This window comes from Coloeus monedula (genome assembly GCF_965178545.1).
Source record: "Coloeus monedula genome assembly, chromosome: 19".
In the NCBI taxonomy this organism is placed as follows: domain Eukaryota; kingdom Metazoa; phylum Chordata; class Aves; order Passeriformes; family Corvidae; genus Coloeus; species Coloeus monedula.
This window is the reverse complement of record NC_138799.1, coordinates 5,787,720-5,803,447: the sequence shown is the minus strand read 5'-3', so window position 1 is coordinate 5,803,447 and position 15,728 is coordinate 5,787,720. Positions and strand designations below refer to the sequence as shown.

The 15,728-nt window shown below is 58.6% G+C and overlaps 1 protein-coding gene across 1 annotated transcript; it reads right to left on the bottom strand.

The window, feature by feature from the left end:
• Window positions 1–2,480: 2,480 nt before the first annotated feature.
• XYLT2 (xylosyltransferase 2) lies at window positions 2,481–15,031 on the bottom strand (the record flags this gene model as incomplete). The annotated part of the gene is made up of 11 exons (XM_082294325.1): window positions 2,481–4,447; window positions 4,815–5,148; window positions 5,573–5,768; window positions 5,868–6,130; window positions 6,955–7,131; window positions 7,522–7,738; window positions 7,891–7,971; window positions 8,374–8,576; window positions 8,885–9,060; window positions 9,512–9,983; window positions 14,897–15,031. 11 exons carry the CDS (start codon window positions 15,029–15,031, stop codon window positions 4,125–4,127), a joined length of 2,577 nt encoding a protein of 858 aa, XP_082150451.1. The 3' UTR covers window positions 2,481–4,124.
• Window positions 15,032–15,728: the final 697 nt, after the last annotated feature.

The window sequence follows — 15,728 nt, the reverse complement described above, 5'->3', positions numbered from 1 at the left end:
AGCCCGCTCCCAACGTGTGCCATGGGCAGGCAACAGGAGGGAAGAGAGGGAAAGGAGTGGAGACAATGAATCAGACAAGGACACCATCAGTGCAGCCTATTTCCACAGTGATTTCTGCTGGGGACTTCCCAGCCTGTGCTGGACTGTTAGATTTGCCTTTCACAGCACAAGCCTCTCCATCCCTTGCTAGTGAGGCTGAACATCCACTCTTCTCTCAAGGACTGTGGAGTGGTACCTGCAGCCCTCCCCTCAAGAGCCATCCATGCAGCTCTGGAGGCTGAGCTTTCCCCAGGCAGTCACTGCCACAAAAGCAGCGCTGGCTGCACACACTGCTCTTTTTCCATCAGCTTCCCTAGTTGAAAGCCAGCCCTAGGAAATTACAGATGCGAGCGAAAGGGCTTTGTGTCTCACTGCTCCTTCCCCAGGAGCTGTGCACAAGAGAGCCAATTGTCAGGGATGCGAGTGGCTTTGTCTGCTTTTGCCCTCAGCTTCCAACGCCTTTCCCTGCTGGGCCCCTTCCCTATAAAGCAGAGCCCGACCCCACACATGACTGTGCAGGGGGAGGAGGACCTCCCCCCTGAGCTGTGTGGGGAGCAGGGAAGCCTATTAGTGAGGCCTTGGAGATACAACCACAATGGCACAGCCAGGCAGGACTGGGTGGGTGGATGGATGGATCTCTGGGATAGAGTGGGAGCAAGGAGGTGGCAGAGCCCAGCTCTGCTTGGAGGGCCTATGTCCATCAGCAATACCAACTAGGCTACAGGAGGGTAACCAAGCGGTGCAGCCCCACAGACCCAGCCCAAGGGAAGAGGAGCTTGGGGGCCAGAGGGGGACTCCTGGGCAGGAAGAATAGAGGGAGAACTTGGAAGACACTCACATACTGGCTGGGGGTCTGGAACAGGCGGCAGGAGCAGAGGAATTGGCAGCACATGGGGTCTCGGTGGTACAGGAGCAGCAGCAGGATGAGGATCGCCACGATGAAGACGGAGGTGGACACCGCTGCCAAGAGACGGGAGAGGCGAGAGAGCCGGTGGTTGGATGGGCCCGCGGGCTGCCTCCTGCTCTCGCCCCGCGGCTTGGAGAAGCCCCTGAGAAGCCGGTTCCACCTGCTGCCCGTACCAAGAGCGCTAAAGCCCCTTTGCGCCCAGCATCTCTCTCTCCCTACGAGACCGGGAACAATCTGCAGAGCCGGGAGGGGCTTACCCCATCCCGGACCGCGGCCGCAGGGACCGACCCGCGGGGACCGGCACCGGCACCCCGCCCGGGGCTCCCGGCTCCCTCAGCACCAAGGCAGAGCGCCGGTTCGCCAGCGCTCCGGTCTCCCGGGAACCTGCGGCTCCCCCTCGGCCCACGCGCGGCTCCGCGGAGCCCACCGGCCCCGCCAGCCCCCGCCGGCCCCCGCCGCCGCTCCGCTCCGGCCCCACTCCCCCGAGCCAGCGGGACCCCCCTGGATTAGGACCGGCCGCTCCCCCGCTCGCCCCCGGGTATCGCCTCATCGGCACAGCCCGGGAGGCACCGGCAGAGGCCGATCCCGCCCGGCGGCCGCCCCCGCTGCGCTCCCAGCCCCGCCGGAGCCCCCGCCCGCCACTCACTGGCGGCGATGACGATGGCCAGGACGTTGCTGTCCATGCTGGCGGTCGCTGTGTGGCCTGAGGCCTCCCCGGGCTGCGCCATCCCGACCCCGCCGCCGGCAGCCCCTGCCCGCCGCCCGCGCCCCACAGCCCGCGAGGGGCGGGGCGGGGCGGGGCCCGGGGCGGGCGGGCTCAGCCGCGGGGCTCCCGGGGCTCCCCCTTCGGACACACGTCAGGGCCAGCCCGGCTCATCCGCGGCCTCCTGCCGGGGTTACCGGAGCCCCGCGGTCCCGGCCGAGCGGCAGCCAGGCCGCGTGTCACTGCCGGGATCGGCGGGCACGGGACGAGCCCAGCGCTGCCCCGCTCCTGCGGAGGGAAAGCTGGGCTGTGCCGCGGGAGGCTCCTGGCCCCGCAGGCAGCGGGAGGTGCCCGCTCATTAGCTGATTAACACCTTAATTAGGTGCCATGTCAACGCTCGGTACCCGGGTACCTTCAGGGCACGCGCTGCTACGGTGTAACCGGACTCAGCCCGCGGCTCCGGGTCGTTCCCAAGATCTCACTCTCCAGCCCCAGGCTTTGAAAACCCCGAGCTTGATTTTGGGTCACACATCACCCATCTGAGGAAGGTGACCCTGCCCCAACACCCTCACAGCCCCTGCCCCGGTGCCCAGCAGGGATTTACACCCTCGCTGGGTACAGCCAAGCTTCCCCCACCCTTCACCCCTTCCAGAACACCGCAAAAAATCGACACACCACACTGTAGAGATATAGATGTATTTGTGATGTTGCATACTTAAGACAACTTTACATAATGCTTCTGACACAGAGTTTTGGCGTCCTCCCCTGTGTGGCCCCCTCCCCCCACATTCCTCCACAGCCCCGGAGCACCCCAGGCAGGAGTGGGTGCAGGACGGCAGGGCTGAGGGCCAGCAGGTACCTGCCCTCGCACAGAGGTCTCAGCCCCCTCCCTTTTACAGTACACATCTTGCAACACCCGCATCCTTAAATTTGGAGACTGGGAGTGTCAGACCTGCCAGGCGGAGAGAGCTGGGACATGGGAGAAGAGTTAGGATGGCATAGATCCATGGAGACAGCAAAACCCCACCAGCTCCTCAGACCCTGCTTTGAGCAGAGGGTTGGGTCAGATGGGCTCCAGATTGTCCCCAGCTGTGAAGTGTCTTCCTAGGGTGAAACCAAACCCAGACTTCTCCAGGCAGCATCAGTTTTAGAGAGAATGTTGGAGGCAGACCCCAAGGACATCCTGGGGGGACTGCGGGGAAGGGGGATGCTCCACTGCAACCCTTCCCAAGAGGAGGTGGCGCCTCTTCCCTCTGGAGCAGTGGGAAGCAGAAACAGCAGAGACCAGATGGAGGTGGCCAGACCTTCTCTCACCTCTTTGATTTTTGGCCAGGGAAGCGCAGCAGGTCCCAAGAGCTTCTGCCGACGTGGGAGAAAAGAAAAGGTCGGGCCAAGGAGCTGTGGCACAGGGCAGCCCTCCACACATGGCTCATCCACAGCAGGAAGTCGGCCCCGTGGATGATATTTTGGCAGGGGATCAGGGAGTCCTTTTGCTTAACTGGAGACAGAAGTGGCGGGGTCTACAGCGCAGCTTGTTGGACTTGAACCACTCACTGAGCACTCCCTGCTCGCTGTCACACAACACACCAGGGCTCCAGACATTTGGCATAGTCGGGCAGCTACACCCACAACCTGGGGGCAATGCTGCCCCAAGGCCAGCAGGCTACAGGTCCCCAGCAGCCCCCAACAGGAAATGGGCAAACAGCAAAACAATAATTAATAATGATAATAAAAATTTAAAAAAACATGTAAACGACCCAGCACCCTGTCCTGTAGCATCAGGACACCCAAGAGAACAAGGTATGTTACAGTCTGAGGGGAGATGGAGACACAAGGACTTCCCGGCCAATGCGGGGTCTCGTCTCTATTGCACTTTGCATCATATATATTTCTATATATATATTTATAAAAATACAAACTAAAGGGCTGGGGTGAAGGGATGAGATGCAAGCCCTGGGCCAGCAGCAGCTCTGTGCACACAGCAGGTTTTGACCCATTCTGCTTCTGCCTATCCCCAGTCCCTCATCAGCCCACCGGGGCAGCAGCCAGCAACAAGGGCCCATCCTGCCAAGTTCTAGCCCAGGGCTGGGCAGGATGCTGAGCTGGTCCAGAGCCTGCCCACCCACCAGCCATCCCTCCCTCCCACATCACCCTTTCCTGAGCCTCCAAGGCCTGGAGTAACAAACACACAGCTCTTGCCTGGTGCCGGCCGTGCCCTCACAGGGATGGACACTCCAGCACGCTCTCCCTGGCCAGCAAGGGCTCATTCCTGCAGAGATGGGCAAGACCCACCTCATGCCTCTCCCTCTGCCAAAAATACTCCACAGGAGAAGGTTTTCCCCTGCCTGGAGGTTCCCATTTTCTCTTCGAGTGACTACGGTGCAAATGGCACAGGATGATGTGGTCCGGAGACACCCCCCACACCAGAAATGGAGGATGCTCCTTGCTCCCAAGGCCGCCCTCCGGCTGCTCCTGCTACCTCAGCCGCCCGTCGGGTTTGACGGGCCCCAGTTCCGATTTGGGGTCCGGGGAGAGGGAGCTCCAGGAGGTTTTCCTGCAGGTCTCCAGGGAAGCACAGGCGGAGGGGCTGCTGACACAGACATTCGCTGCGGACCAGAAGGTGCCAACGGCAGCGTCCGCCCAGTCCTCCAGCTCCTTGCCCGTCAGCCACGCCTTCCGCACCGCATCCTCCTCTGCCGCCTCGGAGCGTGGCAGGCTGAGGATCCCCCCCAACCCCTGGAAGTTCTGGTCCATGTACTCGTTGCGGGGGGGGCCACCATGCAGCCAGTTGCTGTCATCTGGGCAGGACAGGGAGAGAAAAGAGAGACAGGGATGAGCAGCGCAGCAACATTCTGGCACCCTGAAGGTCCTATCCCCAACTCCAGCTGGGGAACAGCACCTCATCCCTTTGCAACCCCAGCTCCCCTCCAGCACAAGGAAAAGGACGCTACTGCAGAAAGGAGCTGACTGACCTGCCAATGGGCTCTCCACAGCTGCCCAGGGGACAGCCCAGTGTAAGGATTCACATGGGCAAGGGGACACCAGTGGAAAAATGGCTCCAGTCTGGTCATCAGCTGCAGCCCAGGAGCCAGCACAGGGGGAAGCACTTCAGACTGCCCACAGGGACACCCTCCCATCCAGCCCCAAACTCCCGAGCATCCTCACCTTTCCTGAGAGGCTGCTTGCGGTTGAAGGTCTGGGGCACCACCAGGAACTGGTTCTCCCCCAGAGGCTCCCAGAACTGGAGGAGGCGGATGGTCCAGATGCCAGGGCGCAGGGGGTGGTTGAGAGGGGGCTTGTACTGGGTGAACTCTGCCTCAGCATCCACCGTGATGTCGTAGGAGGCGGCAATGACGTAGGTGGGGTCAATCCACACCACTGTGGCCGTCAGGTTGGGGCCCCGTGACCACTTCTGCATGGCCACTGGCTCATCAAAAGGCCCCATCAAGCCTCCAAAATTGCGGAAGAGTCTTTCCTTGGGGTCCCACTCTGTGCCCACCTGATGGGACAGAAGGCACAAGCAGTGGGACACTGGGGAAGGAGACAGTATCAACTGAGGTTTTGTGTTTCACCTCCCCAGACCAAGAGAACACATAAACTTTGGTGTCCAAAGCAATGGACACTCCACCCTCCATAGATCACACGCCAGCACTAATTCAGCTGTGCAGGGCCTCCTGCAGCTGCAGGTGCTGGGCACCACAGCCTCAGCTGCCTCTGAAAGATTCCCCTGAAGGCCTGTTCTCCAATGATCAGCTCCTCACAAATAAACAAGACTCCCAGACAAAGGTCTGTTCTCAGACACAGCAGCACTGTGGTGTCCTGGGTCCAGCACTGTGTCCCTCTGTCCCCATGGCATGCAGGTGGGGGAGAGGAGGAACGGCAGCATGGTGCAGGAAAGCCAGGGAGGAAAGCGCCCCATTTACCTCAAGGTTTTGCAAGCGGTTTGCCTGCCCTCCATGACCTGACAGCTTCAGAGCTCCCTGGGGCATCATCCACACCTCCAAGGATTCTGCCTGCCCAGTTGCCAAATTCTGCACTTCCTGCATCACCAGGTAACCCTGGAAACGGTCGTCATAGAAATATAAGTGCACACTGGAGGGGAAGCCTCGAGGCTCAAATCTGGAGAGATAGACAGAGAGGTTGCACATCTGAGCATCAGCACCCTCCCAGCACAAGATAAAGGCCACCATTTGGTTGAGACCATGGCAAATACCCTACCTGCACAGCTTGTCAGCCTTGGCTGCTGGCATGGATGCGGCTTTGTGGAGCCCCAGCCTGGAGAAGGCTGTGTAGAAGGTGAGGGTGACATCGCTGAGACCACTGAGCCCATCGACACGGTCGTAGACATTCTCCCAGTAGGCCTTGAGGGCCGGGGTGTTTGCGGGGTAGCTGCCGTAGAGGTGCGTGTCCAGGATCTCCAGCACCTCCTGATTCACTGTCGACTCAAACTTGCGGGCGAAGAAGGTGGGTCTGGAGAGTTGCTGGAAAAGCACAGGCGTTTCTAACAATGTTGGCTGCACCCACTCTGCCCTCCCACTCCTGCCCACTTTGAGGGTACAGACTAAGGAGCAGCACAGCCAGCCTGAATGTGGGATCCTCTATGACAGGATCAGTGGGAGCACACCAGCAGTTACTGGAATGCAGATGGGTCCCCATCTGTCCCACTGCCTCCCCCTTTCTGTGCCCAGAAGCAGCCATGTGTCATCCAGCTCCTTTGCTGCAATCTCTATTCTGATGGGCTCCCACCCACCAGAGCCACTGCTGAGCCCTGCATTAGCCCTGGCCATGTGGTACAGCCTGCAGGAACAGGGCCTTGGGCTCTGCAATCCTGGGACTGCTGGAAAATCCTGCCACAACTGCACTTTTCAGGGCTGGCTCTATCTCCCCCAAACCTCCTGTGTTCAGTCCACCCCTCCATGCACTGAGAGCATGGGAGACGTTTTGTCACAAGGCATTTTGACCTGCCAAAGAAACAGCACTCTGAAAGGGTTTTACTAAAAAGGTATTTGCCCCAAGTGATAGGTTTGAAGGGAAAGAGCAGGAAAACAGGAGAGAACGTCTGGGAATAGGAGCAATGCTGCAAGCAGAAGCCTGGCTGCAGGGCAGGATAGTCCGGATAATCCCACTGCCTGTTTACAGGCACGTCTACACTGAGCCCCACTGGGTGACCTGACCCTGCTCCAGACTCTTGTGGGGACATATACAGCAGCTGGCACTGCTGCCCAGGGTACCCACAGGGCAGCTCAGAGAGGAGAGGACAGGGAGGAGGGGAGAGAGCAGGAAGAGAAAGGAGGATCTTTTTCACCTGTAGCCGAAGGAAGTCCTGGGGTTTGAAGTCATTTGGGGAGCACCCGCACCAGTCGACTATGTGTTTATATTGGCACTTACAGCCCAGCTTCCGGTTCCAGTTGGTCACTCGGAGGTTGTTATCGACCAGCGTCTCGCAGGCATGGCTGTTCTCCAGGACCGTGTGGAAGAAGGACTGCACAAGGCAGAAAAGGGACAGGACACCCAGTGGGATGGAGGACAGGTGGTTAATGGAGATCTCCACACACAGAGCAGAAGGACAGATCTCAACTGTTCCAGAGCAAAAACTTAACTCCGTTCCCAGCACAGGGCAACACTTAAGGGACCAGGCTTGCTCCAGTCCTTATCTGGCCCAGAGGGTGACTGGACCTAAAGCTGGGCTGTCTGACCTGTCTGCTCCTCTCTTCCCTCTTTCATACCTGAGTTTGGAAAAGGGAAGGCACAAAACTGCCTGAGCAGAACCAGCAACACCCTTTGCAGCTACCCAGAGCAGGGATGAAGTGGGACAGAGATGTTAAGCACAGTGGGAAGAAAATCTGTCCCGTGGCCCACAGCCAGCACCCACCTCGGCTGGCAGGAGTGTGTAGGTGTAGAACTGGCGCAGCTGGGACACCAGGTGGTCCTCAGAATAGACCACATATTCCACAAAGCTGCGTGTCAGAGAGAACCAGTCGGAGCCCCCATCCACCACGATGCCCTCGGGGATGTGGCGTTCGCCCAGCCGCCACATGTGGGAGTCACACTCGTGGAACAAGCGGTCCAGGCCCTGCTTCTTGATAAACCTGGACATGGGGATATGAGGAGTTAGAAGTGTCAACCACTTTGCTAAGAGCAGATGCAGAACCTCCCCTCCCTGCCACAGCTGTTTCAGTTCTTTTCTGAAATCCCTCATTTTCTGTTCCTCCAGTTCAGCTCTGCCTCTAGCTGAGATTACCTGGCGTTGTCTCGGCCATGTGACTTCAGGAAGTTCTTATCTCGGTATTTGGACAGGAACATCACCAGTTCATCATTGGTCCTGAGATGCAAATTAGGAATCATTAATGCCCCTGGGGTGAAGCAGCCTGGTAAACATTCATTCTGCCAGAGCCATTAGACACAAGGAGCCGAAAGCTGCTGACTCAAACCCTTGTCCCATCACTGGGCAGACACAGACACAGCCCCTCTGCTGTCTGGCACCTCACATGCATGTTCTGCAACACCCAGACCGCAGGAAAAAACAGCCTCCAAGGTACTGGCTGGGCTGCTCTGCACACATGGGTCCAGTCTGGCCCTGGAGCATCATCACCAACACTTGTGCAATCTCTAACACCATCTCCCTCAGCTCCCCGCTCCTCCCTGCCCTTCCCAAGGCTGCTGCAGCAGCATCACACAGCCTCAACACTTCCAGCACCCTCCCCTGCCCCAGCAAGGCCCTCACCTCGTGGGGTAGTCAGTGGCACTCAGGTTGATGAAGAAGTCCCAGGGCCACTCGGACAGTTCCAGCAGGTCCTTCATGCTGCGCAGGTACATCTTCAGCAGGCTGGCACCTCCCCAGATGGTCACCATGCGCCAGGGGGTCACACGGATGTTGGGGTAGTGCCGGGCCAGCTCCACGGCCTCGCGATGGAGGTAGTTGGAGCGCTGCCAGGGAACATGGCTCGCTCTCAGCAAGGAGCTCCTCCTCCCAAGGCCCTGCTTTCCTTGCCCGGAGTCAGCCCTTGCAGCAGCCTCCACAGTGAGGGAAGCAGCAAACAGGGCAGGGGGGACAGATCCTGCTTCCGTGGGGTTGCAGAAATAGAGGCGGGAGGGTCACAGCTCCACAGCAGCAAGGACTAACCCTATCTGGCCACTTTCCTCACTCACCACCCGCGCCCCAGCTCTGCTCCCTCTCCCAGACCAGGGACCGATGGAGCACTGTTAGCACCCACTCCCTCACCCCTGCCACACACCTTGTCGACATGGATGTAGAAGAAGTGCTGCTGATGGTACACAGCCTTGATGAGCCGCTTCAGCTGGCGGATGGCCCTGCCATGCACCACCAGCATGTAGGCAATGCGCACAGGCTTGCTGGGGGGCCCCTGCTGCAGCCGGCTTTCGTCCCACTGGATCACAGGGCTGACTTTGCCTGCATGTGGAGGGAGAGGGGTGTCAGCCACCCCCAGCCTTGGTATCTACTACCTGGAGCTCCTAAGCAAGGCAGGGGACAGCAGGGAAGCACTCAGCCTCGGGCAAACCCCAAACTGGCTGCAGTGCTGGGCATGGTGGCACATGCAGCCCCTTGTGTTACACTGATGGGTGGTTTTGGGAAAGGGGGTGTCCTCCTCTGGTGCCTCAAAACAGAAGATGCAGCTGGGCCTGGCTCTGACCCCTGCAGGCTGGGATGAACAGCCCAGCTCAAGAAGGCTGGCACAGCTTTGATTGGATTACAGAGGCAGTGGTAATCTGGGAATCAGTGACAGATTGAGGCCGCTGTTTGCCAGGTGGGACAGTTTGGTGACATAAGGAAGGTGGCCTACGAGCCTGCCTGGGATATTCCCGATGCCCAGGGTGACCAGGAGCACCCCAGCAGGACTCACCGGAGAGCTGGCAGTGGCGAGGCACGGACTGGGGCATAAGGCTACCAGCCCGGTGCAGACACACCACGTTGGCGATCTCCTGTTGGCACTGTTTGCTGCTGGCCCGGGCCAGTGCCGACAGGGCGTCTTTGCCCGTGATTTCACACTTGGGGGTGAAGCTGTTCTCGGTGGGCTGGGGAGCCCCCTCCACGCTGCCCGTGTCACCCTGCTGGAAGATGGCCAGCTGGGCCTCCCCGCGCAGCTCCGTCAGGTTCCTGCGGCTGGAGGAGTCCGGCGCGGCCGGCAGCCTCCATCCCGGTTTGTGCCTGGCCGTGACGGCTCTCACCACCTTGGACACCATGGCCCCGGGGCTGTCCGGCCGGCCCCGCCATCGGCCGTGCTTGCGGCTGGCGCTGCTCCGGCGCCCGGCAGAGCTGTCCGAGTCCTTGGAGCCGTCGCTGCTCTCGGGAAACCCCGCTTTTTTCTGCCGCTCCTGTTGCATGTCCATGTGGATGCAAAAGAGAGGACAGACAGCGTTAACTCGGGCCTGCTTCCCCCAGCTCTGTCAGCACACTCCTCAGAGCATCCCTGTTCCCATCCCCACAGAGCTCAGTGCTGCAGCATGGCAGGTGCTCCAGGAGCAACCACTGTGCAGCAAAGGACATTACACAGCCCTTTCGCCACCTAAAACCCCAGGCTAAGACCCGACAGCAGCCCCCTGCCTATGCCCCCATCATAGGGACACCCAGACAGTCTCACTCTCTGTGGTTGGGCTCGCTGGAGACTAATTTGACACAGTGGGTTGTGTCTGCACCAACCACCCTCTGAGGTCCTGCCCACCCAGGGACACCCCTGACACTGGAGATGAGCACTGGGCTGTAGTGGCTGGTGATGGTTTTTTCACCAGGAGGCAATTGGACCAGCTCTTCCCTGCCATGACCATGCTGTGAGCCCAAGCCCAGCACAGCCAGAATCCCAGGTAGCCACAGCTGTGTTCTCTGGGCTGCACAGGAATCGACCAAGGCCCTGCCCATGCTCCCTTCCCTGGACCCTGGCTCCCTGTGCTGGGCTGGGGCAGGCACTGCCATCACCACCTTCCCTAGAAATCCAGTCACAAACCCAAGCGGATGTGTAAAGGGAGCAATTAATTACGCTTCGTTACTTCTGCCAGGCTGGCTGACCGGCAGAGACAGTCAAGCCTTGGGGAGAGCAGGGAGCTGGGAAGTTTGGATGCCACACTCGTGGGAAAGAACTTTCCCAGTGAGTGGTACCCGTGATGTTGGGGCCATGTGCCCCAGCCCACCGCAGGCACTCCTGGATGACAGCAGGCAGCTGCCTGCTCCAGCCCAGCCTCCCAGGGCTCTCTCACAGCTCCCCCAAACCCTGACTGCCCAGCAGCTGTGCCAGGCACCACGGGGAACTGTAAGGAACATCCAGGGGTATTTCTGAGCAGCAGCATCTCACAAGGATGGACAGATGCCTCACAAGGACAGCAGGACTGAACTAGCCCCTGGCACAAGACTCCCCTGAGGGTGTAGCTGCTGGGAAGGTCACAGCCAGGAGAAAGCACACAATGAAAAGGCTGGAAAGCATTTGGTAATCTGTCCATTCCAGAGTCCCCAAACTACCCATGTTGTGCTGGCACAGCCTGCAAACTATGGCCAAACCACTGCTTAAATCCCGAGGGGCTGGTTCAGCAGGGATCAGCCAAGTCTGCTTCCACCCAGACAGGCGTCAGGGGCAGCCCGAGACAGGCAGTGAACCCTTCATTAGTCACCACGCAGGACCATCTGTTCCAGAGCTATAGACCTGTTTTCCCCACAGAGCACCACAGGAGAGGGCAGCTGGGAGGCCACAAGTGAGGAGAGAGTCTCTTCCATGGGCTCAGCCCTGTTCCTACAGGAAGAGACTCACTGATCCACTCACATCCTGCACTCCCCAACACACCTGAGTCTCGGGACACCCCCCATTCGATGCCCACCCGTGGTTACAGTCCTGTTCACCCCGCTGGAAGGAGCCCTGTTCCCAGCTCAGGAGCATGCCTAGCTGCCTTTCCCAGCAGGGAAGTTGTTAGAAGCATCGCCAGCCCTTCCGGAGCTGCCAGCCAAGGAACTCGAGGGTTTCTCATTACTGCACCACAGCAGAGTGAACCCTCCACCCCGGCCTGGCAGGGAACGGCTCCGGCCACATGGTTCTGCTGTATTTAAGACCTGTGCGGGACAGTCAGTGAGGCTCCCCATCCCCTTCTTCTGACACACACAGATGACTCCAGGCACCAGCCAGAGCTTGCTTAGAGTCACAGAATCATTTAGGTTAGAAAGACTCGCTAAGATCACCCAACTGTTAAACTCCTGTCAAGGCCACCTCTAAACCATGTCCCCAGGTGCCACATCTATACTTTGTTTAGATACCTCCAGAGACTGTGACTCCACCACTTCCTCACCCAGCCTGTTCAAGGGCTTGACAGCCCTTTTGGTGAAGAAATCATTGCTAATATCCAACCTAAACCTCCCCTGGTACAACTTGAGGCCATTTCCTCTTGTCCTGGTGCTTGTTACTGGAGAGACTTGTCCTGTTCTGCCTCCCCCAAAGCGACACTGCCACCCCAGAGTGACACAGAGCCGTGGCTCAGGTATCCCCCTGCACCCCATCCCCAGCACAGGTCCCACGGTGCCACTGGGAGGAGCAGAGCTAACAGCACCTGGTGTTCTGCAGGATTCCCTCTCTGACTGTCTCACTCTGGTGTCTGCCACATCCCAGCACTCATCAGGCAAAGCCAGCACCAAAATGGTCCAAAGTCATCAGAGGAATCCCGTGTAAAAATAGCTGGACTAAGTCCCCTAAAAACAAGCTCTTTGGCAGGAAAAGTAACTATCAAGGAATCTCTTCTATGGAAGAAAAGAAACTTCATAGGAAGCTTCTCTGGTGGCCACAGCACACAGAGGACACGAACACAAAGGCCCCAGAGAGGTGCCACCTCCTGCCTGGAAAGACAAAGACAGGAGACCAAGTGGCTAAAACACTGCAGTGACAGATCCTCTTCTCCACCCACAAGGAAACTTTGTGGTTTGGGTTTTCCTGGTGCCAGCTCCACCATGGACTAAGAGCTTCAGGAAGCTCATGTGCTCACTCAGGAGCTGTCGGTGTCACAGTGACAGAGGCAGGATCACTCTGGTCCCTCGGGCTCTGCTTGTGTGGGGAGACTCTCATGCAGTCTGCAGCAGGAACGGGAATTTCCTCTCTCATTCATCAGTCTGGACAGGGATTGTGTTGTTTGATCCCGGTGGAACAAGATTAATTTGGTTTCCAGGAGGTAGGAGACTCAGTATTGACTTGGGTAGATGGAGACAGATCCAGATACTCCTGGTCCACACCCCATAAAGCATCTGCTTGGTGAATACAGGGAGCCTGCAGGACCCCAAAATAAAGCTTAGGAAGAGAACTGATGGATCCAAGAGGCACAGCCAGCTCCACAGCGCTTCCAGGACTGGAGTGTCTCTTTCCTTCTCCACAGCCAGTCACAGCCCATTCATGGTGGGGACGAGCTGTGTGCATTAATGGGAAGGAGCCATTTACTTTGGCAATTAAGGAATCCCAAACTTCCAAGCCTGCAAGGTCAGACTCTCCTGGGACTGTTCCTCTGGCTTTACCAGAAATGCCCTTAGGGGAATGGTGTCTCCTCTAGGTCTGGCCAAAATCAGAAGCTGCAGGAGGGCACAGAAACCAAGAGCTTCACAATTTATAGGAAATAAAGGTTAATTGGACTTTTCCCAGCTTGCTAATGGGTTTAGGCTGTCTGTGAAGTTAAGAATGGTTCTTGTCTTCTCCAATGAGGCTTGTCAATTCTCAGGACTGCTGGTGGTGAACCAACCCCTCTCCAGGAAAGGGGAGCCACGGCCAAACCTGTTCAGCTGCCCAGCTCATTTTTGGGATGAGACATGGGGAAACCAGGCAGGGACCGAGGCAGAATGAGCCAACCCAGGAGGCCATGAAGGGCAGGAGCAGAAAACAGCAGACAAGCAGTGCAGGATGGTGCAGAGGGAAGGAGAAGCCGGGACAGGTGAAGTAATTTGATCAAGGTCACAGAACAGGGGAAGGAGCAGTTGGGCATTCCTTGGCGCCAGATCAGTCTGCTCTCACGCTTCCAGTGCATCCAGATCCTCTCCTTGCCACATTCATTCCCTGGTTCTGTGTTGGTGATGGGTGAATGGCAGCACATGAGGGTGCTCATGGCCATTCCCTGTGGCCCAGGAGGCCTGAGGCTGGGAATTCACCTGCTGAGTGAGTGGTGTTACTTTAGAGACCCTCCCCACTGCAAGACACTGCCCTGTTCCCCTTCTCACCTCTTTGCTCTCAAGGAAAGCTTTCTAGACCTGCTGACCATGGGATCACCCTCCACACCAGGGAGGCACCAGGAGGCTTCAGCCACTGGTCCACCCAGACACAGCAGACCTGGACACAGTCGGGGCAGTTCCCAACAAACAAACAAATCCAAATTAACAACCCAGGGGTGTGAGCTTTGTTTGAAGGTGGCAGCAACGTGCTTCAGCAGCCTGGGTCCTCTTTGATACCAGCTCTGTGTCTGACCTTGGGCAAACTCCTTCACCAGACCATGCCTCAGTTTCCCCACGCTCACAAGAAAGAAGTGATGCATTTGGCCTTAGCAGGGTGTTCTGCTACAAAGGCATCAGCGACTCCAAAAGGTCCTTGTACTCTTCCACTTCACAGGGATACCCCTCACCAGAACAGCTACACAGGAGCTGACACAAACCTCCCAGCTCTCTGAATTCCAAGTTTTCTGCTTTGAGTGTCCCTGACCCCAGTTTCCCACAACATCTCCCAAACCACAGAGAAGTGCAAGACCCCCATCAAACCCCCCGTACTCCCCACTCCATGCCAGACCCCAAACAGACCCCCCAGGGCCACAAGCTCCCCTTCTCAGGTGCTGTGACCCTGCACTGCTGCAGCCAGAGGCTCCCCTGGCGACATCCCACTGCCCATCCCGCTGCCCATCCCGATGCCAACATCTCCAGCAGCCTGAGGCTGCAGGACCCCCCACCCCAGGAACCCCATCCCGGGTCTGGGCCTTGCCAACCCCCCAGAGCCCGGCCCCTTTGTCCCCTCCCCAGCTCCTGAGCAAGAGGACACTCCCGCCCCCCAGGGCACGGCTCCTCTCAAGGGCTCCCCCTCAAAAGCCCCTCCCAGCACCCACCGCCCTCCCATGACCCCCCAGGCCCTCAGCCCACCCCGAGCCCCTCAGCCCTCCCCTGTCCCCCGCGTCGTCCTCAGCCCCCTCACGGCGCCCCCAGCCCCTTTATCGCCGTCCTTCAGGAGCGCCCCGCGCCCCTTCCCCTCCCCGTCCCCCCGGCAGGCCCCGGGCCGCCCCCCCTCCCTCCCGCGGCGCACCTCGGCCGGGCCCTCCTCGTCGAGGCCGGCGGAGCTCCAAAGGACGAGCCCCTGGAGCAGGAGGATGGCGAGGGCCGTGGCGGCCGCCAGCCGGTAGCGCCGCACCAGCTTCCGCGCCCGCCCGCCGGCCACCATGGCCCCGCCGGCCACCATGGCCCCGCCGCGCCGCCGCCACCGCGCATGCGCGGGCACCCAGGGGGCGGGGCTGCGGGGCGGGGGCGGGGCCTGAGGGGGCGGGGCCTGAGACCGCGAATGAATGAACGGGAGTGAATGAGTGAGAACGGATGAGTGTGAGCGTGTAAATGTGTGAATGGGTGTGAGTGAATGAGTGAGAACGGATGAGTGTGAGCGTGTAAATGTGTGAATGGGTGTGAGTGAATGAACATGAGTGAATGAGTGAGAACGGAGGAGTGTGAGCGTGTAAATGTGTGAATGGGTGTGAGTGAATGAACGTGAGTGAATGAGTGAGAATGGATGAGTGTGAGCGTGTAAATGTGTGAATGGGTGTGAGTGAATGAGTGAGAACGGAGGAGTGTGAGCGTGTAAATGTGTGAATGGGTGTGAGTGAATGAACATGAGTGAATGAGTGAGAACGGATGAGTGTGAGCGTGTAGATGTGTGAATGGGTGTGAGTGAGAGTGAATGAACGTGAGTGAATGAGTGAGAACGGATGAGTGTGAGCGTGTAAATGTGTGAATGGGTGTGAGTGAATGAGTGAGAACGGATGAGTGTGAGCGTGTAAATGTGTGAATGGGTGTGAGTGAATGAACGTGAGTGAATGAGTGAGAACGGATGAGTGTGAGCGTGTAAATGTGTGAATGGGTGTGAGTGA